This window comes from Dendropsophus ebraccatus, chromosome 8 (genome assembly GCF_027789765.1).
Source record: "Dendropsophus ebraccatus isolate aDenEbr1 chromosome 8, aDenEbr1.pat, whole genome shotgun sequence".
Taxonomy (NCBI): domain Eukaryota; kingdom Metazoa; phylum Chordata; class Amphibia; order Anura; family Hylidae; genus Dendropsophus; species Dendropsophus ebraccatus.
In genome coordinates this window covers 16,958,767-16,981,851 of record NC_091461.1, presented here as the reverse complement: position 1 = coordinate 16,981,851, position 23,085 = coordinate 16,958,767, and the positions used below count along the sequence as shown (strand labels likewise).

Genomic DNA, 23,085 nt, shown 5'->3' with positions numbered 1-23,085 from the left:
TGAATAGTGATTTCAGATTTGTGTTACTTGCTGGTTGGAGCTAGAGAGGGACAGGCTGTATACCAAGGAGAGAGAGCTTTTAGGTGAAGTTAGGTAAGAAGGGACCCCGAAAAGCTCTTGTTAGGGCTAAAAGTATAAAAACTAGAGATTTAGAAGCTGTTGTGAGACAGGCAGTGTGTTCAGACATCTACTGATAGTGTATACGGCTGTATACTGTGAGTGTGGGATAATAGCTGTTATCTTGCTACTACTGATTTGCACAGTCTGCGTCCTGTAAAGGTGTTGAAGAGCCCTTTCATTCTATTGTTGTAAAACCAATTATATATCCGGTATACGGCGGTATACTTTGAGTGTGGGATAGTACCTGTTTCCTTGCTACTACTGATTTGTAGTCATTGTTAATTTTCGTTATTACGTATTTTACACGGCACCTGATACATACGTAAGTGTGTACCATTAGGCCGAAACATACGCTTCGACTTTACGTTCATAATTTGTTTGTGAATCTTTGGCGTACACTTGGGAAAATTGTATTGTTGGCTCATCACTAGTTTTACATGCAGCCAGGCATGCTTCCCCTGCTGTCCCATATGCATCCAGAGGTGTTGGCATAATTTCCTGAGGTGTCATTGTGCACTTGTTGACCTCCTAGTGGTCGAATATTGATTTCCAGGTCCCAAGTATTTTTCTCCCATAGAATATAATGGAATTTCATATTCGTTTCAATATACGAATATCGGGAGCTATTCGAATAGAATTTAGAATTTTCAAATATTTCACTATTCGCTCATCTCTAGCCAACACAACAACTGGAACAGCACCCACAGTTTACAAATAAGGTTCTGCTCAGTGATGAGGCAAACTTTTATGTGAATAGTGGTTAACAAACAGAACCACCGCTACTGCTCCGACAGTAACCCACACTGCGCAGATCCCTCCAAATGTGTTGGAACACAAAAACTGATGATATGGGGTACAAAGATAGTGGGGCCATTCTTCATCAATGGAAACTTAAATTCCATTGGTTATCTGCAATTGCTACATGATGATGTGCTTCCCTCTCTGTGCTCTGAAGCTGGAACATTCCGTGAGTTCTTCCAGCAAGATGGTGCACCATCAGATAATAGATGTCAGGTCCGAACATTCCTCGATAAACAGTTTCCTGGGTAGTGGATTGGCCGCTGTGGCCCAGTGGAATGGTCCGCAAGGTCCTTATAACATTGAGGCCCCTTTTAGAAGTGGCACTGACACTCCAGTAGTTCAATGTAGACACATACCATCATCTGCTGCCTTTAAAATTCATTCAACACATTTATCTAAAATTTAATTGATTTGGCAATACTGTCAACTTGTAGACATTTCCGTATACAGTCCATAACTTAACAAGATAAAATATGCAGATATAACACATCAGTTTAGCCAAGACAAAGTTTGTGGTCACTGGACAAATTAGACCCACTCTGGTTGCCATTTTTTCCAATAAACTGGCCAACACTTTTTAAGTGGCCTACTCTGGTTTCCTATATTCAGGAAAGGATGTTTTTTTTCTTCTGTAAACTGGCCAATACTGTTTAAAGGGGTACTCTGAGCAGAAAGGCTTTTTCGACTATGGCCGAGGAGGGGGCGGATGAAAGCACTGACGTCCTGTTACTTCCCTGGTTTCAGTGCTTAGTCTTGCATTGCGCTGCTCCAGTCTCTGGTCACTGGCCTATTCCTGGTCCGTGATGTGGCTTGAGTCATGGCGTTTCAAGCCCGCTCAGCAATTTAGCGGCAGAGGCGGGACCCCACTATATGTGGGTGTTAAGTAATCCCCCATCATCATGGGCAGTCTCAGGTGTGCCTGGATTTAGGTAGAGGCACATCTGTAGCTGCCTAAAAAATAAAGTTGGTTGAGATAAATTTTAGTGAATGATGCAGGTTCTTTCTTCCGCTGGAATACCTAACTAGAGAGACTATTGCCTGTTTGCTGAGCTTGCAGAGCACCACTATATGGGAGCTAATAAAGGAGTACTCCAGCGGGGGGGGGGGGGCACTTTTTTGCTGGGACCGGGGAGGAGGTGGCTGAGGTCTCAGGTCCGCTCAGCCAGTCAGTGAAGGAGGCGGGATCCGTTTCAAATCTGCTCTGATCCCGCCTCTGTTACTGACTGGCTGAGCGGACCTGAGACCTCAGCCACCTCCTCCCCGGACGTATCGTCTCGGGCCTGCGTCAGACACCAGGAAGCGGCCGGGAACCGGGCACCGCTGGAACCAGGAAGGTGAGTGGACGTCTTTTCCCTCAGCCACCTCATCCCCGGTGCCAGCAAAAAAGTAGCCCCCTGCTGGAGTACCCCTTTAAGTTTGGAGTGCTGGTGGAGTTCCTGCTGTCCATAGTGCCCTGCATGCCTCTGCTCTGCTTTTGTTATTCTGCTCTACTGTTTTTTTCCTCTTTATTCTGACCCAGCTTCAGTTAGACTACTCCTCTTGATTAACCCTTGTTTGTCTTGCTGGTGTTGACTTTTGGCTGACCATTGTTTGCTTGTGCTCTTGTTCTGCTCTCCTGGTTTATGCAAAACAACCTCTAAAGGGCCAAAAGCCCAAATCACATCCAGCAGTACCTTCCACTAGAGTAAAACATAACTTTTATTGGCTCTTAAATAACATATAACAAAAGTAAATGTTGTGAACTTAAAAACACACTGCTCCTAGTAGTCATCATATTATCACGTTATCCATCCCTATAGTGATAGTAGCTGCAGTCTACTCACTACCTCAAATGTATTACTGTCTAACTAAACTAATAGCGCAGTGAATTAAAATCTAGCCACAAGCCCCTCAACTAGTTTCACCCACACTTGGGCTTCATCAGGAGGAGGGCTTATATGGAGGCGGCGCCCATCTAGGGTCTTATTTATAGTACTCCCCTTTAATCTCATCACTAGGCGACCATTTTCAGCCAATACCAACGAGTATCTGCCAGAAACCAATCGGTGGTCGCCACCTCAGACGCTATGTTAGCGCCAAAAATGCATAGTCCAACCCCTCTGGCGCTTAATGATGCAATCATACCCCATAACCAATCCACTCACCCCTCCAAAAATGCTCTTTCCAGCCCGCAGGTTACACTTCCGGGTTCTATCACTGTCATCATCTTAAGTCATGTGGCCCGATCACGTGACCTCACATCCTGCTCACCGGTCCGATCATGTGACACGTCACTCGCCCACACACACTGAGCTCATCGGTCCGATCATGTGACCACACCACGTGTCTCCTCAGGCCTACGTAACATCCATCATATCAGACAAGGGCGGTAATATTGTCCTCCTGGATAGACAAAAATATGTACAGATGGTGATGGCTCTGTTGGATGATAGGGACACCTATGAAATTCTGGATAGGGACCCCACTACTGAATATTTAAATGATCTTAGGGGGATACTGGATGACGCTAAGACACGGAAATTGATCTCTTGTGACGAATATAATTTTATTTTTAACCCCACTCCCACTACTGCTACTTTTTATGCACTTCCCAAGGTGCATAAATCACTCTCCCCCTTAAAGGGTCGCCCGATTGTATCTGGCAACGACTGTCTATCACAAGGAGCCAGCAAATATGTAGATAAGATTCTGCACCCTTTTGTTTCTTCACTTCCGTCTTTTTTGAAGGACACTAAAGACACAGTTCGTAAAATTTCTGATATCACGGTGACACCTACAACACATCTAGCTAGTCTGGACGTAGAGTCCCTTTACACTAATATTCAACATGAACTTGGTGTGGGGGCAGTTTCTTATTTTTTGAACACTAGAAGTCGACACTTACAGGAACACAATTGCTTTGTACTTAATCTATTGAAATACGTACTCACGCACAATTTTTTTCTTTTTGATCATAAATTCTTTCACCAAACACGAGGTACGGCGATGGGGAGCACTTGTGCACCCAGTTATGCTAATTTGTTTTTGGGGTGGTGGGAGGCTGAGCACGTTTTTTCTGATGATTTAAGTTTTTTCACAAGTCACATTCTTTTCTGGGGGAGATTTATAGATGATGTTTTGATTTTGTGGGATGGGGATAGGGACACTTTTGATAACTTTGTTGACATTCTAAATACCAATGATTTGGGGATGTTCTTTACACGAGAGTTTCAGACACAAGAGATCAATTTCCTGGATCTGACTATAAGGATTGATGAGAACCTAAATTTACAAACCAATATATATCGAAAGAGTACATCCACCAACAATTTGTTGCATTGGACTAGTTGGCATCCAGAGCCCCTAAGAAGAGGGATCCCTATTGGACAGTTCCTGCGGGCGCGCAGGAACTGTTCGGAGCAGTCCCTATTTCAACAAGAATGTGATAATCTCTCGAAAAGATTTCGAGATAGGGGATATCCAAGGAAACCTATTAAGAGGGCATACCATCGAGCCATGAGTGAGAATAGAGTCAGCTTGTTGGAAGAGAAGAGGATAAGTATGGCGAGCTCTGCCCCTAAGGTGATAAGGTGCATTGGCACTTATGATGCTAATGCATCAAGGATCATGACAGTCTTACGAAGGCATTGGAAAATTCTGTTGGGTGATGAAGATCTCAAAGGAGTGATTTCCCCAAGACCGAGCGTGACATATCGGAGAGGACAAAATCTCCGTGACCTACTAGTACACAGCCATTACCAACATGAAAGTGGAGGAAATTGGCTGAGATCGCGATTGACTGGCTCCCACCCGTGTGGGAGATGCCAATTCTGCAAATTTATACCTACCATGAAAGAGTTTACTAACCCAAGTGACGCAAAGATCTATCAGATTCGACAGTTTATTAACTGTAGAACGAAAGGGGTTATTTATATTGCACGGTGTGATTGCCCTAAGATTTACGTTGGCAAAACGATTCAAGAATTCAGAAGGAGAATAGGGAAACATTTAAGTACCATTCGGAATGCCGAAGATACCCCACTTTCTAGACATGTCCGGTTTTTCCATGAAGGACGTTGTGATGCTATACAATTCATTGGAATTGCCCAACCGAGATTGGGACCTCGAAAGGGGTGCCTGGATAGACTACTGTTGAGGGAGGAAGCGAGATGGATACACCGTCTGGCTAGTATGAGTCCAGTTGGACTCAATGAAGGTTTTTCCTTCTTGGCTTTTCTTTAATTCATTTATGATTATGTTGTGTTATGTTCCCCCTGTTCTTTCTTCTATTTTCTGGTAATAATTTTTCTCTGATAGAGATGGCACATTTTTGCCTTTCTCCCTCCCCTTCCTTTTCCCTCCCCCCTTCCCCCCCCCCCTCCCCTTTTTCCTACCCCTCTGAGCAGCTCTAGTTTATTTGGTGACAGTATGTACTATCTTAGATGGTCCCTTTGGGGTGAATAATTATGGTTAGATTACTAGAATATAGGCTATATATGTCTGAGAGCCATTCAAAGTATGGATGGATTTATCCTTGTGACCCTATATATCTATAACACTTGATATTTCTACCTATCTCGCCTATCTACTTACCAATACTTACCAACTGTCAAATATTGGAGAGATATAGTAACATCACTAAGAAACGATCATGTGACTTTAAATAAATAAATAATTTAAATACATCATCATTGTTATAAATGAATATGTGATTTTAAATAAATTAGCGATCATGTGACTTTAAATAAATAAATAAATAATTTAAATACAGTATCTTAGTATAAGTGATTACGTGACTCTAAATAAATAAATAAATAAAATAATTTAGATACAGCATGATTGCTATAAGTTATGTGATTTTAAATAAATAAATAAATAAATCAAACACAGTATATTGATAAAGCGATCATGTGACTATATGATGGATGTTACGTAGGCCTGAGGAGACACGTGGTGTGGTCACATGATCGGACCGATGAGCTCAGTGTGTGTGGGCGAGTGACGTGTCACATGATCGGACCGGTGAGCAGGATGTGAGGTCACGTGATCGGGCCACATGACTTAAGATGATGACAGTGATAGAACCCGGAAGTGTAACCTGCGGGCTGGAAAGAGCATTTTTGGAGGGGTGAGTGGATTGGTTATGGGGTATGATTGCATCATTAAGCGCCAGAGGGGTTGGATGATGCATTTTTGGCGCTAACATAGCGTCTGAGGTGGCGACCACCGATTGGTTTCTGGCAGATACTCGTTGGTATTGGCTGAAAATGGTCGCCTAGTGATGAGATTAAAGGGGAGTACTATAAATAAGACCCTAGATGGGCGCCGCCTCCATATAAGCCCTCCTCCTGATGAAGCCCAAGTGTGGGTGAAACTAGTTGAGGGGCTTGTGGCTAGATTTTAATTCACTGCGCTATTAGTTTAGTTAGACAGTAATACATTTGAGGTAGTGAGTAGACTGCAGCTACTATCACTATAGGGATGGATAACGTGATAATATGATGACTACTAGGAGCAGTGTGTTTTTAAGTTCACAACATTTACTTTTGTTATATGTTATTTAAGAGCCAATAAAAGTTATGTTTTACTCTAGTGGAAGGTACTGCTGGATGTGATTTGGGCTTTTGGCCCTTTAGAGGTTGTTTTGCATATACATATACCATCCAGAGTACTTTCTTTTTGGGCACGTTAGTTTTTGTTTAGCTCTCCTGGTTTGACGCAGCTTTCTCTTGTTCATGTATATGCATTTTGTTTTGGCTTTGTTGTATATCCTGAGTTCCAGGTTCCCTTAGCTAGCCATCAGCCTAGGGATACAGAACAGTAAAGTCTAGATTGTTGTATGGCCCTAAAGGGTACATATACCTGCAGGACTGTATTTACCACTAGGCACCTGTGGTCCGAAGCCTAGGGCAGCCCCTTGCAGGGGGACAGCACCAGGGAGCAAGGGGAAGGAAACAATTTTTGTTTGTTTTTATTGTTTTACTCTCCTGGTATTGGTCAGGTCTGGTATGGCAGTGTTATCCAGTCACAGTATGGCAGTATTGGTCAGGTCTGGTATGGCAGTGTTATCCAGTCACAGTATGGCGGTATTGGTCAGGTCTGGTATGGCAGTGTTATCCAATATGGCAGTATTGGTCAGGTCTGGTATGGTGGTGTTATCCAGTCACAGTATGTCGGTATTGGTCAGGTCTGGTATGGCAGTGTTATCCAATATGGCAGTATTGGTCAGGTCTGGTGTGGCGGTGTTATCCAGTCACAGTATGTTGGTATTGGTCAGGTCTGGTGTGGAGGTGTTATCCAGTCACAGTATGGCGGTATTGGTCAGGTCTGGTATGGCAGTGTTATCCAGTCACAGTATGGTGGTGTTGGTCAGGTCTGGTGGGGCAGTGTTATCCAGTCACAATATGGCGGTGTTGGTCAGGTCTGGTATGACAGTGTTTTCCAGTCACAGTATGGTGGTATTGGTCAGGTCTGGTGTGGAGGTGTTATCCAGTCACAATATGGCAGTATTGGTCAGGTCTGGTATAGCGGTGTTATCCAGTCACAGTATGGCGGTATTGGTCAGGTCTGGTATAGCGGTGTTATCCAGTCACAGTATGGCGGTGTTGTTCATGTCTGGTGTGGCGGATTTACCTAGTCACAGTATGGCAGTATTGGTCAGGTCTGGTATGGCAGTTTTATCCAGTCACAGTATGGCGGTATTGGTCAGGTCTGCTATGACAGTGCTATTCAGTCACAGTATGGCGGTATTGGTCAGGTCTGGTGTGGCGGTGTTATCCAGTCACAGTATGGCGGTATTGGTCAGGTCTGGTGTTGCGGTGGTAAATGTGACGCCTGGAGCTATTACCTACCTATCTATCAATCCTGTGGTGAGAATTCCCTCAGACAATATGCAGACGGCTCTAATCATTGATTCAATGTGGAAATTTGTTAATGTTTTAAGTCATTAAAAACCATGAAAAACGCGATTCAGACAATGTTTCTCCATGTAGAGAAACGGATGTGGCCGAAACCACTCTCCCAAAAAGAGGCTTCCTCAGGTCTCGTGCCCAGGGCAGCAGCAGCTGTTAATACGGCCCTGTATACCTGCTACCTTATACTCTGCTAAACAGAGTGTCCAGAGCAAAGTCTGATTACTGAAGTGCTAGACAGGTAACTCCCATTACAATCATTTGATAGGATAGTCCCTTTATTACATCAGGTTTTCCTACCTACTCAAATCCAGTCTTTTTGGAAGACACCTTCAGTATGTGTATTGGGACTATATATTTTCAAAATGTCCTGAAAACATATAGTACAATAGTTTTAGTATTATCATTTCTATAGTATTAATTTTACCCAGTCATGATAAAAAAGGTTTAAACTATTCAGTAACGTCATCGTGTGTTATGTTAGATAAATGTTTTTTTTTTGTTTGTTTTTGTTTTTTAACTGTATTAATAAGTATAGAAGCGTATTGCATATCACAAATTCTTAAGTCATAAGTTCTAACACAACAAGTTTTTACACCCCCTGAGGCTGTAAAATACCGTAGGTGTAGTTACCTGGCAACCGCTATCTCAGTAAGGCATGACTCAGTAAGACCTAGACACACCCATGATTTTAATGTCCATATTTGGTATTCTGTGTTTACAAAAAAAAAAAAAGACAAGTTTGGTCAGCTCTCCTAGAACACCATTCACACTAGGCAGGGGCACGTTGCTATGGCTGAAATTGCAAACACACAAAAACACAGCAAAAGGAGCTGAGTGGATTGATAAACTGTATATGTTTATGGGCAAAGATTCAGTATAACTTTTAATTTATTGATAGAAATCTCTGATGTTTCTGTTTCCATGCTAAAAAGTCCAGTCCACTGGAGTAGTGGGTGATATGGTGGCGTTCCATGCTCCGGGCCGCTGCCGAACTCACTCCCCCTGCGGTCAGTGTCAGGCGGATGCCAGAGCCCATGTGCAAGGGACTGGTGCCGCCATCTCTTAGGCCTCCCCAGGCACCTCATCAGTCCCCAATCCTGTCTGCTTCTCCTCTGCCCGGAACGCGCGTCCAGTGGTCGTCCAGCAAAACCAGATTGCACAGCAGTCAAAGCAGCTTCAGCAGTTGCACCATGTTGCAGCAGCTCCTTTCGGCTCAACAGGTTAAACCAGCACCTCCATCACTTCCTGTGCCGGTATCGTCTCCCCTTGGGCTGAATCTTTGCCTGGCATTGCTGTCAAAACATGGTGGTGATCCCAAGATGTGCAGGGGGTTTGTCTCTCAGTGTACCATGCCCATGGCCAATCAATTCACCATCGAGCGTTCCAAGGTGGCATTTGTCATCAACCTCCTTGAGGGGAAGGCCTTGGCAACACCACTGTGGGATCGGGATGATCCGGTCACTCCTAATCTCCATGCCTTCTTGTGGGAGTTACGGTGTGGCAGAGAGTTCCAGTTCTCACTACTCGTACAGTACAGAACCCCAATCTGTACTGAGGGTGAAACCTTCTTTCCTCTAGACGTAGTGTAGAAAAAGAACATCCCTGTCTTGTATTCCTACTAACCAGAAAGTTCTATGTGAGTTCCCCATTTAAATGTATTTGTGCCATAGGGTCTTATTACAACATTTTATTGCTGCTCTCTTCCTCTCCTTGTTGACCGCTGCTCTGCTCTAAAAGAAGTGATCTTGCTTAACCCCTTAACAACACATGACGGGTATACCAGTCATGCGGCCGTTAAGGGTAAACAGAGAGGGCTCCCGGCGTGAGCCCTCTCTGCAGCCCACGGTCCCCGGTTGCTATGTGCAGCTAATTAGCATTTGCAGTGCAGATTTTTCTGAAGAAGATTCCTATCGCCAGGTGCGTTTGCAGAGCCCCTGTAGTGTCCGCAGAAGAGAAACACCCCCAAAAGTCCCATTTTGGAAAGTTCACCCCTCTAAGAAGTCATCTTGGGGTGCGGTGAGTATTTTGACAGATTTGTGCAGATTTTGCTGTAGAAGTTTCTGAGCGCCAGGTGCGTTTGCAGTGTCCCTGTAATGTCAGCAGAGTGAACCCCCCATAAGTCACTCCATTTTGGAAAGTGCACCCCTCAAAGAATACACTTTGGTATGCGGTGAGCATTTTGACCCCACAGGTATTAAAGTATTCAAAATTAGACAATAAAAATGAAAAACTTGAATTTTTCCAATAATATATTTGTTTAGTTTGAAATTTCTCAACTTCACAATTAAAGGGAGAGAAAACACACCCCAAAATCTGTAACGCAGGTTCTCCTGAGTACAACGGTACCTTATATGTGGGTGTAAACCACTGTATGGGCGCACAGCGGGGCTCAGAAGGAAAGGAGCGTCATTTTGCTGGAGCAAAACCGCAGCTAGTATCGGTTATTAGAATAGCGCAGTTGCTAAAAAATTTTTTTTTAATGTGATAACAGGTAATGTGGGGTGGTGACGGGCAACCTGGGAGTGTTTACTTGCTATCTGGGGTGTTTATGGGCAATCTGGGGTGTTTATGGGCAATCTGGGGGTGTTTACTGGCTATCTAGGGATGTTTACTGGCTATCTGGGGATGGTAATGGACAATCTGGGGGTGTTTACTGGCTATATGGGGTGGTGACGGGCAGTCTAGGGGGGGGGGGCACAGGCAAACTGGGGTGGTGATGGGCAATCTGGGGGAGGAGTGACAGGCAATCCGGGGTGGTTATGGGCAATCTGTGGTGGTTACGGGCAATCTGGGGCAATCTGTAGTGGTTATGGGCAGCCTGTGGCAATCTGGGGTGGTTACAGGCCAGCTGGAGGTGTTTACTGGCTATCTGGGGTGGTTACAGACAATGAGGGGGTGTTTACTGGATATCTGTGGTGGTGATGGACAATCGGCGGGGGGGGGGGGCAGGGTTACGGGCAGTCTGTGGCAATCTGGGGTGGTTGCGGGTAATCTGAGCGGTTCAGGTAAACTGGAATGGTTATAAATAATCTGGGGTGGTTACAGGTAATGCGGGGTGGTTACAGGTAATGCGGGTGATTACAGGTAATCTGGGGTGGTTACAGGTAATCTGGAGTGGTTACAGGTAATGCAGAGTGTTTACAGGTAATGCGGGGTGGTTACAGGAAATCTGGAGTGGTTACAGGTAATCTGGGGTGATTACAGATAATCCAGGGTTGTTAAAGGTAATCCAGGGTGATTACAGGTAATCCGAGGTGGTTACAGGTAATCCAGGGTGATTACAGGTAATCCGGGGTGGTTACAGGTAATCTGGGGCACTTGACTTTTTATCCAGTCACCAGTGGTATACCGCTGATCATTTGTACCAGGACCACATTGGCTAGTCCCTGATCAATGCCCCATGCTCTCCGAGAGAATGAGAGTTTGATCTTTTTTTAAGGCTACAAACACACTTGCCGTATCCGCAGCGAGTTTCTGGCTGCGTATTCGCAGTGAGACTCGCTGCGAATCCCGGCCCTGTGTACTCAATGGTGAGTTTGTTCGCAGCCCACCCCATTAACCCCCCGGCCACCGGAGACTTTACGTCATCTGATCCCGGCTCCGGTTTCCTTCGGCTTGCTTCGGGGCTCCCGACGTCTTCACAGCCCGCTCAGCCAATCAGTGCGCTGCGGTGGGGCAGCACACTGATTGGCCGAGTGGGACGTGCTGGGAATCAGCGAAGGAAGCCGGAGTCAGGATGAGGTGACGTATAGTCTCCGGCAGCTGGGGGGTTAATGAGGCGGGCTGCGGACAAACTCCGCAAACTCAGAGTTTGTCTGCCATTGAGTACACAGGGCCGGGATCCTCAGCGAGTCTCGCTGTGAATACGCAGCAAGAAACTCGCTGTGGATACGGCAAGTGTGTTTGTACCCTAAGGAATTAATCACTGTGAACACTAAGGTTATTCCGGGGAAGGACGGGGGGGGGGGGGGGGGGGGCATTCATCTCCTCTCACTGTGGATTCAAGGTGAGAGGAGATGAAAGCATGCAGTGCCCGTTACCGCTGCCCGTCATTATACTGGTAATAACAGCGATCGTCGGTGCGGGGACCGGCCGGGACTGACCCCACACTCTGCCCCAACCCCTCAGCGACCTCCGGTAGCTGAGAGGAGGGGGCTGCGGGCATTACCGGTGCTGCTGCACTATTCTGCACCATCGCCATAAAGAGCTGATGGCAGCAGAATAGAGCCCATTAGTGATCGCCGTAAAAATCTGTATCAGCGGTCACCAATAACATAATACATGTATTCTCTGGGTCGCTACGGTTACGGCGATACCACATTTTTGTAGTTTTTTTTTTACTTTTACCACTTTTGCGTAACAGAAACTATCTTCCTAGCAAAAACCCACAAAAACTGTCGCCACATTGCAAGATCCATAGCGTTCTTATCGTTTGTGCCACAGAGCTGGTTTTTGGCTTATTTTTTGCAGGAAGATCTGTAGTTTCTATTGATACCAAGTTTTATATGTATATGACTTTTTGATCTCTTTTATGACGTATTTTCTAAAGCAGATTGATAAAACACAGCTATTCTGGTACTGTTTTTTTATTTATTTATTTTTTTTTACAGCGTGTGTCGTGCGATATAATTATTGATATAGTTTTATAGATTGGGTTGTTACGGATGTAGCGATACCAAATACTGTATGTATAAGATTTGTGTTTTTGATCTGTTTTATCTAATGGTTTATTGTGTATGGGGAATGTAATGCATTTTTATTATGGGGGAGGGGGGCTGGGGGGTGTTTTGTGTGTTTGGTGCACATTTTTTTACTTTTACACTAATGTACATTACTGTACACTAGTGTAACACTTTTGATCACCTTATACAATACACTGCACTGCTTCTGCAGTAAAGTACAGGCCGGACTAGGGGCGCAGCCTAAGGGGAGGCCTGCATGACTGGGCTTTGGTGGGACTGGGAGCAGGTGGCAGGGGTTTGTTAGTGTGATAGAGGGGGTTATTATGGTTAGAGCAGGAGTGGGGAGAGGAGGAGGGATAGCAGGGTATAGGGGTTTAGGGATTAGGGGTGGGGGCTAGAGGGTATGGCAGGCAGGGGATTGGGTAATAGTTAGGTTGCTAGGGGTGGGGGGAGGCAGTATATGTAGGAAGGGGGTGGGGGGGGTCATAGCCAGTTTTTCTGCCAGAGAGCAAAGAGTGAGAATCTCCCACCCACCCTCCCTGGTACGGTGGGGGCCGGGGAAAGGGGGGAGGGGGGGGGGTTGTGGTTGGAGCATGGCAAGCGTTGGTTAGCAGCTGCAATGGGGGAGGTGGTTTTTTCTTGCTTTGCCGGATTTTGTGAGTCCTTTTCGCAGCAGTCGTCGGATTGAGCGGGGGGTCCTCGAAGTCGGAGTGGCACATTGGCACTGGAAAAAGGGGGGGAACCAATGGGTGGTTCTGGACTCCCTAACTTAGGAGGGCATGGCGGTTTTTTGTGGTAACCAGGGCTGTCTGGTGGGGGAGCTTCGGCCCGGAGGGGCAGCTAGTGGAATTGGAGGGCACACAGGGGTTTCAGTGACATGCCTCCGAGCCAAGTGCGTCTCGGTTGGAGGTAGAACCTGTGTGTGAGTCTGTAGGGGTTAGATTTGGGACCGCCTGTTTGGGGCTTCGAGGACCTCCTTCTTGGTGTAAGGATTCTTGTTGGGGGAGGGGGACCTCAGAGGGTGGAGGTCCGGGTTTAAATTGTTTGCATGTTATGTTATTATTTTGTTAATAAAACGGCTGCTGTGGCCGATGCAATCCTCTTTACTCTCTGGCTATGACCCCCCCACCCACCCTTTTCCTACCTTATATACTGCCTTCCCCCACCCCTAGCAACCTAACTATTACCCAATCCCCTGCCTGCCGTACCCTCTAGCCCCCACCCCTAATCCCTAAACCCCTATACCCGGCTACCCCACCCCTCTCATCCCTCCTCCCCTCCCCACTCCTGCTCTAACCATAATAACCCCCTCTATCACACTAACAAACCCCTGCCACCTGCTCCCAGTCCCACCAAAGCCCAGTCATGCAGGCCTCCCCTTAGGCTGCGCCCCTAGTCCGGCCTGTACTGGATGGCATATGTATGGTAAGCCCGGGGGCCTTCATTAGGCCCCCGGAGTTACCATGACAACATCGGGGGACTGGACTGGACCGGGACCCACCAGAACCCGTTAGATGCCGCTGTCATGCTTTGACAGGGGCATTTAACGGGTTAAACTGCCCGGAGTGGAGAATCTATTAGCGTCATGCTAATAGAAGACGCATATCTGGCCATCAGTATGTACTGGGTGATAAGGTCTGGCTCTCGACCAGAAATAAAGTACAATCCGGTAAACTGGCACCCAAATATATTGGACCATATACTATTTTGGAGGTCATTAACCCTGTCACGTTCAGATTGAAACTCCCTGTATCTCTATGTATCCACAGTGTACTTCACAAGTCTCTATTAAAGAAGTATGTTCCTCCAGTGACCCCGTCGCCTCCACCTGCTCCGCTCATCATTCAGGGTGAGTTGGAGTACAAGGTGGAAATGATTTTAAGCTCTCGATGGGTACAGGGTTCCAAACCTGGAAAGGTTTTGGCCCAGAAGAACGTTGTCAGGTAGGGTACTGGGAAACAAAAGACAACTGCAACTCGCACCCACCCCAGCTACCCCTACCTGCTTGCCTCAGACAGTTAATAGGGACACTGCGGCCAACTTGTCGACGTTCCTTAAACTGACGCAAGTGAGACACAGGACGAGACAAGACAAACAACACAAAGGAGAATAGTCAGGAAAGCTAAGTCGGCAACAAACGGGCAACCACAGTACAAAATCAGAGTCCAAAAAGAATAGTCGAAGTCCAAAAGCCGGAGGTCAGGAAAACAGGATAAACAGGACAGAGGAATGCTAGCTCAAGATACACTAGGGTTACTAGGCTCTTTCACAGGCAGTGGACTGAGGCCTAGGGCTAGATTATATAGTGGATAGGAACCTAGGTGCTGACAGCTAACTGGCCAGGTCAGCTGTCAATCAGAACACAGACAGAAACAATCAGTGAGTTAGCCACAGCAAGGAAGGTGCAGGGAAACCGAAAAACATGGACCGGATAACAGAAGACACAAACAAAGAACGCAACTGGCCGCCCTCTGTGCTGGCCGCCCTCTGCAGCGTCATCCGAAGCTCAGCCGCGATTGGCTGAGCATAACTGTGCTCAGCCAATCGCGGCTGAGCAGCTGATGACGTGGCCGCGTCATCAGCCGCTCAGCCGCGATTGGCTGAGCACAGTTATGCTCAGCCGCGATTGGCTGAGCACAGTTATGCTCAGCCAATCGCGGCTGAGCTTCGGATGACGCTGCAGAGGGCGGCCGGCACTCGGGAAGATCCGCCGGACTCACGAAGAAGACGTCACTGCTGACGATCGGAGACCGTGGACGACACGACATGCGGTGAGTATAATGCACCACACTTCCGGGTCTAGCGTGGGTGGGGGGAAACACGGGGAAGGGGGCCATTCACAGACATAACATACATTACAAAGTTGTATAACTTTGTAATGTGTGTTATTCTGTGAATAATTTTTTATCGCCGGACAACCCCTTTAAGAGTCACTGTCATAGAAGACATAGTACTTCCCTTATATCTTGCTTTCTTACTGCTATGAGCCGCTGTCTGGTGAGTTCAGCTGCCTGGCACATGCCCACAGCTTCCTCTAATGTCTGGTCTGCAGCAAAGCAGATATATGAAGAGAAGAAGAGGGGATGATGATGGTGGTTGTGGAAGTAGACAATACAGTGTTACCTTGCTTTAAGAGTAACTTGGATTAAGAGCGTTTTGGTTTAAGAGCTCACAGTTTTTCAAAATTGTGACTTGGTGTAAGAGCATTGCTTTGGTGTAAGAGCTCCCTGTACTGGGTGGGAGGGGAGTGGGGGAGGGGCAGGGTCTGCATAGCGGGGTCTACAGCCCTGTACTCTGACCCAGGAAGTCTCTATCACCTTCCAAATCATAGCAGATCCACTTCAGGCTTGGGATTACATCAGAGGACAGGACTGTGGGGGTCATCTCTCCATAGCTGTAACCCCTCTCTCCCCGGACAGAGAGAGCTGCATGTATGTGCCCACATCTGCCCTGCTCATTCCTTCATGCTCCCTGCAGTCTCTGTCAGCCCTTGTGTTTCCCATCCTCTCCATTACTGTACAGTAACTTATACTATCACATATTTTGCTGTTTCTGAATGTTTGTTTCATCTGTTTTACATGTTATTCAGAATAATAAATCATTATTTGGGGGGTGTGGAACCAATTGTCTGCATTTCTATGATTTCTTATGGGAAAATTTGCTTTGGTATAAGAGTAGATTTGGATTACAAGCGCCGTCCCGGAGCGAATTATGCTCCTAATCCAAGGCACCACTTGTATACAGCGCCTCAACTCAAATATGATGGGATTTTGATTGAAACGATAGTGAAGACTGATACCCAGACCTGCAGGGATGATGGAGCTGATACTACCTTGTCACTGGTGCAGCCAGGTCTTTTGTAATAGCGGCAGTCAATGAGGTGCTTTGTGGTTCCCCGAGGCAAACTCCCTGATACTTCTGCCTGGTTGGTGACAATATGGCGGTGATGTTCTTGGTGTTGGTGAGGTGCAGGTGTAGAAACCATATATCAGGGTAACAACTGCCTTTTCATGAGGAGCTCATTAGCATAGCCCCACCCCTTGCTACACTTTCATTCTAACTGATGTAGTACACCCAGGTGACCATTGGTGGCACTGCTGCAAGGTGTGTCGCAGTTGTAATTCATCTCCAGACCTGCCAGAAACACCGGTATAATAAAATACTGTACATATAATACATTACACTGATACTATATTATCTCATCTCTCGGCAATGACGTGACAGTAATTCCCAGCCCCAGACTTACAGGCCCAACTCAGGTATACTGCAGGTCCCCCTCCCCTCACAGTCTTTTTCCCATACAGTTCATACTCTCTTAATTCCCCCCGTGTCCCTGCCTTTTTTTAACCCCTTGAAGCCGGACTTCTCTATTTATGGTTGAACATAGCCCACAATGACTAGCTTATTAATAAACATTAGTTCACAACCATTTATCACAGTGTATAGTATTTGCTGTACGTGGCCACCCAGTGGTCGGGATGTGAGTTGCAGCCTGATAAGAGTCTTGCTAGCACCTCAGGTTAATGTATTGAATGTGCTGAATTGTAAAAAGAAAAAAAAAAAAAAAGCATTTTGTATCTACAACAGATACGTTGTAATGTTTATTCAAGAAGACATTTCTGGAATAGGCCCCATCCTGGCCCTGATCAGGGTTATCCAATAAATATAATTCAGATACTAAAAATATAAATAATATACAAGCAAGGCAATAAATAGGAGCTTAGCTAATAATATACATAGTTGCTTTATAAAAAGAGCTCAAATGAAAAGAGTTAATACTATAGAAACAGATTCATTGAAACAGAAGGCCTCACCAAGTTACATTTCATTATTATTTATTATTAAATTGTTTCAATTCAGTACATCCCTTAACCCCTTAATGCCCCATGTCATACATGTACATAATGGTGGATGTATAGAGTGAGCTCAGAGCTCCATTATGTGGTGTCTGCGGTGACGGTCAGAGATAACTCTAAACTTGAATGTTTAACCCTTTAGTTGTCTGGATCAGTAGTGACTTCTGCATCTAGGTAATTTCACATCAGGAACCATCTGCCACCTGATTCCCTGTGACACCATTGTGGGGCGCTGTTGGGTGGTCATGGCAGTTGGGCTCCCACACTGCTTGCCAGGACCAGAGAAGTCTCCGATCCCATCAGTTTAGCCACTTACATGCTACAGTCAAATTGTGACCATAACATACTGGATAAGGATTTTCTGGAGTTTCTGTGTCCCAATCACCATTCTGACGACATGATCACTGGGTGTCGCTGGTCTTCCATAGTGGCAGAGTGTAATATGTAAGCATTCAGAAGATTTCATGTGAAAGTCTACTTGTTAGACTAAGAAAAAAAAAAAGTTTAAAAAAGTTTAACAAAATATAATGAAAAAAAAAAAAAAAAAGGTAACACATCATTATCCCACACGGCAAACTGCATTAATGGAAAAATAAAAGAAAACATGGATTATAAAATTATAAAGTGATCATACAAAAAAGATGAGATGATAAAAAAGCAGCATAATACTGACACCTAGTGGAACAACTTAATAAAGCATAAAATATTGTGCTGGTCACTCTCCTGCTGCGTCCACCATCCCTGCAGTTCCTGGTCTGCCCACTAGGGGCAAATGTTGCACTTTATGATTGTTTGCATATAAAGAAAGAGCTTCTACATCTTGTACTTTATTAAATGGAGAGTCAGACGCAGCCTCAATTTTTCTTCTTTGGACAATCTGATGATTTCTAATGTTTAAACCCATATAAATCATTGTAGCCTGCAGACTTCCCTGCTGTGTAAGGGCGGACTGTGGTTACTGACCACTGCTCTCATTTCCTGATCTGTAACATAATGTAACTGTGAGACCATAGACAGGATGAGCAGCATTGTGACCAACACACCCCAGGAGCTGCACTCCGAAAGCTAAACACATGGAGACAGCAGGTAAGAAAACTTTAAAATGATTTGCTATAGAGGGATATTCCAGAGAGGAATGATTTTTTTTCCCATTTTTTTTAATACATTGCTTTAGTAAAGTCATATTACTTTGTAATATAACTTCATTAAAATAAATTTATACATTTTTGTTGACTGGCAAGAGTGAGGGGCGACATAAGTGTCTCTGCTGCCACCAATGTTTGTGTTGAGAACTGCAAAGCTGGGGTTTCAAGCTGGCGGGCGAGTAGCTGAATTTTGAGCAGAAAGCACAGGAATGGCCCTTACATGTAATGTCTACATATACTGCGTCCCCTGCTGGACCCTGTAGGTATAGACGGGGGATTCATGACGGCACCTTTGTTTTGTTTTGTTTTTTTTTTGTTTAGAGAAATTGAAGCCTGCCTGATCTAGTAAATTGAAGAAAAAAGCACTAGATGTTCATTTCCCATAATTAGTGTATATTAGGAATTTGTCTAACTTTGCTTATGTAATAACATATTAAAAAATAGTTTTTGGCCAGAGTTCTCCTTTAAGGGGGAGAACTGGGGTAACACAACATCCCATTGGTGGAAACTTTCTAGAAGGTATCCCTGCTAGGCTAGGAGTGTATGACGTGGCTGCCAATCAATTCCTGGCAGGATAATACAATTCAGTACAGGCATAACATTCCCAATAGACTTCAATACATAGACAAATACACAGTGGCGGCATCTTGTGGCTAAAAAGTAAAAGTGCAGTTTAAAAAAAAAAAAAAAACAATTTAGGAGAGCATAGGTAACCCATACAAAATATCTGAGTGCTGACTGACCATACACAGATACCCAACAGTGGGACATGGTTCCTGGACAATGCAGATCTAGTGTAATGACAGGATACAGTAATGTTGTGTTATCTGTGATACAATCAGATAATCATAACATAAATGCATATATCCCCCTTCCCTGCATCCATCCCCTCCTTGTACATCCCCCTTCCCTGTATCCATCCCCTCCTTGTATATCCCCCTTCCCTGTATCCATCCCCTCCTTGTACATCCCCCTTCCCTGTATCCATCCCCTCCTTGTAAATCCCCCTTCCCTGCATCCATCCCCTCCTTGGTTAAACTTGATGGACATGTGTCTTTTTTCAACCGTATTAACTATGTCACCATGTAACTATGTGTAATCTAATGGCTGTGGCACCAATAAGTGAAAACTGAAAGACTCTGAATAAATATAAAAAATAAAACCTGTATTGTGGGGGATTAGAACCCTATGAGGAGGGTATTATTCACCACAGTTATTATAATGATTATCTGTTATATATAATCCTCAGGTAAGCGGAAGATCTGGACGCCTTCCTGGAGAGGAGCCATCATTACTGTCTCCTTAGGAGTCAATATTATTCTCCTCCGCATCATTGAAGCATTTGGTAGGTACTGTATGACTATTAGTGGCCCGGTCATTGTAGCAGACACCATTGGTCTCTATGCCTGGGCTGCTGCAGCTTTCATAACAATAATAATAATAATAATAATAATAATAATAATAATAATAATAATAGCTCTTGTGTAGACGCTTCCTTCATTACTATGTAACTATATTCAGCCTCAGCAGGTAGATGTATACGCTTTATTTTTTAGTGTATAATCAGGTTTGGGAATGTCAGCGCTCTGCAATAAGGAATGAGCCGTGCATGAACCGCAGTAATACATCTGTAGGTGGCTATAATAACATACACCCGGGGTATACTTACCAGTCAGGTTCTTGCTGTACACACTGTAGACACTTCCTTTATTTCTAAGCAGCCCAATAAGTATATTTCTATACTCTTTTTTTTTTTCAGTGTATAATCAGGTTTGGGAATCTCAGCGCTCTGCAATAAGAGAAGAGTTGTGTGCGAACAGCCGTAACACATCTGTAGGTAAGTATAATAAAATATACCCAGGGTCTACTTACTAGTCAGGTTCTTGCTTCAGGTTCCTATTACAAAATTAAAACCCATCTTCTCCATGAGATGTCTTTGATCACTGCTTCCCTTCCCATTTCTCCCTCATACATTGTCACATATAGGCTAAGGTAGAGAGATGGTGGCAGGATTCACCGTCAGCCCCCTTACTACATGCAGCCGCATCTCCCTCCTCCCTCTCTAGTATTTATTCTTCTACCACAGACTGATTTTGGATAAGTGAAGAGTTTTCTGAACATTTACAGGCAGCTTTGGGCAGGGTAAAGGGTTGACAGTTTCCCTTTAAAGAGAACCTGTCACCATTCCTGTGCTGTCTGTTTTAGCACATACCTGCCATGCCCATGAAGTAACAATTCTGGAACATCTTCCCCTATAGCTCTGTGTTGGGCTGTTCCTCTATTATTCTTACTAGAAATGTGCAACTAAATAGTCAACTGGGTGCTACCAGTTAAAGGGGCATTTCTCTACACAGTCTGGCATTGTCATCTCTGATTGGATAGTGTCAGTCAGTGTAGGGACACGCCCCCAATTTGGAACACCCTGTTTTTATACAGTCATACAATTCTAGTAAGAATAATAGAGAATTGGCACATCACAGAGATATAAGGAAATATTATTCAGAGTTGTAACTTCATGGGTATTATATGTTTTTCCTAAAACAGACTGGGAAGGAGTGGTGACATATCCTCTTTAAAGGGGTACTCCAGCCATTTAAATGCTATATATATATATATATATATATATATATATATATATATATATATATACATACACTCATAGAGCATAATAAAGATGCTATTCTTACCTCCTCACACCCCCCTGGGGTCCTCCTGCATGGAATAGTCTCATTATTATGTTCAGTGCACAATACATCCAACATGTAAAAGGATGGAGTTCCCTTTTAAGTCGATATGACAGTTGTAGTTTAATCTCATTACTGCATTTATTTTAAATGAACTCACTAAATTCTCCTAACATCTGGACAGAGGGATGTCTGGCTAGTCCTGTGTTTTGAGGCTCCACAGACTCTTCTTATATTTTTATTGTAACTTTATTGCTTTGCTGCATATGTTGAAATAAATTCAATGTTTAGATATTTCTTGTGGATTTTATGTCTTAGGTTTTTTTTTTTTTTTTTTCCCAAACAAATTTTATTAAACAGAAAAATTATACATCATGACACAGAGCATGACAACAAAATAACATGCCCGAACATAAGTAATTTTTAGTCAATGATTTTATGTCTTAGGTTGTGACCTGTGTCCTCCTGATTGGCTTCTCCATGGAGATCAGTGTTATTACTTCTCAGTAACAGAGAGAAGATGGGAGCAGAGTCGGGATCAGTGTAAGATGATAGGATCTGATCTACTGGTAATAAAGGACAAAGAGCAGCAGGTATGGGCTCTGTTTGTAGCTGAACCAGGTATTACTGCCCCTATAGAGGGGGTGCATGATGTTGCCAGACCCTAAGTTCCTTATCAATTCTTTTCCAATTAAGTCATAAAACTGATATATGTTAACATCTCTGGAGCTGCGGAACTTCCTTCTTTTTCATCACTATTGTTAGATTGCTTATACCAATCAATGCTCTACTATTGCATTACATTGATCAGTTAGATCAGCACTCAACAGAGTTGCTATAGCTGGATTTTAGGCCTAGAAAAGGCCTCCGGCTGCCATAGTAACTGTACAGCACTTTGTGAATGGGTGACGCACATAAGAATGACAGGTCAGAGAACAATATAAGTGACTTGATCATTAATAATCGTCACATTTCAGTGGTTGAATGATTGGAGCAAATATTAACAAATAAAAATGAATATTTTATATGTTCCAGGAGTTTATACAGAGAAGTCTCAGCCAGCGGACAGATGACCTATACTGGATAGGACTTCACCCTGATGGAGATGGCTGGATGGAGAACAATATAACAGCAGCCTGTAAGTGACCTCTGACCCCAGCACACACTGTGGATACATCTGATACCTGGGTCTCTCCTCCCCTGATCACCGCTCATCTCTGGTTTATTCTTTTGTCACTCAGGATCCAGATAGAGACACCATCACCAGGAGGCTGCGGATCAGTGACCAGATCTTATTATTATACAACCAAATGCAGTAATAATAATAGATGGATATGTGTAAAGAAATCTGTCAGCATCTGACCCTTATTATTATTTTTGTGTTGTTTATTTTCTTGTGTAATAATAACACATAACATATTGTTAGGTAAAAGAAGAATAGATCCCTTATTGTAATCACTGAAGGAATAAAGCATATAAATGGCAGTACTCCCTAAAATGTGGACATATACTATATTCTTCAAACACACATACAAAATCACAACATGAAGAAAATACAGCTGTAAAAAATGTTGGTAAACGAATACCTTTCCTGACCGTCACATTTTAGGCACATTGGGGGAATCTATCAGTAGTTCTATATAATGCATCGCCTTTATGGTGCAGATTGAGTCAAATGTTTCTAAATGGTGTAGTCATAAATTTGGCAGAACATTCTAAACACTTTTTCTTATTCCAATCTCAACTAACATAGTTATACCTGTAGGTCTCTTCAAGTAAAATATTTTTGCAATTACACTCATTTAGCAAACTTGTCTCCTCCTGGTATGCTGCTCAATCTCTCCCATTGTTGGCAGCACGTTGTGTAGGTTACTGACCACCACTCTGCTCTAAAAGCAGTGGTC

At 44.2% G+C, this 23,085-nt stretch overlaps 1 protein-coding gene across 1 annotated transcript in view; it reads left to right on the top strand.

Annotated features, from left to right (window-relative positions):
* LOC138798427 (C-type lectin domain family 7 member A-like) overlaps nucleotides 1-22,686 on the top strand; it is a 468,314-nt gene extending 445,628 nt beyond the window's left edge. Inside the window, exons 5-6 of the mRNA XM_069978882.1 lie at nucleotides 22,217-22,319; nucleotides 22,423-22,686. Of these exons, the coding sequence (XP_069834983.1) occupies nucleotides 22,217-22,319; nucleotides 22,423-22,424 (105 nt within the window). The 3' untranslated portion in view covers nucleotides 22,425-22,686. The remainder of the gene's footprint in view (nucleotides 1-22,216; nucleotides 22,320-22,422) is intronic.
* Nucleotides 22,687-23,085: the final 399 nt, after the last annotated feature.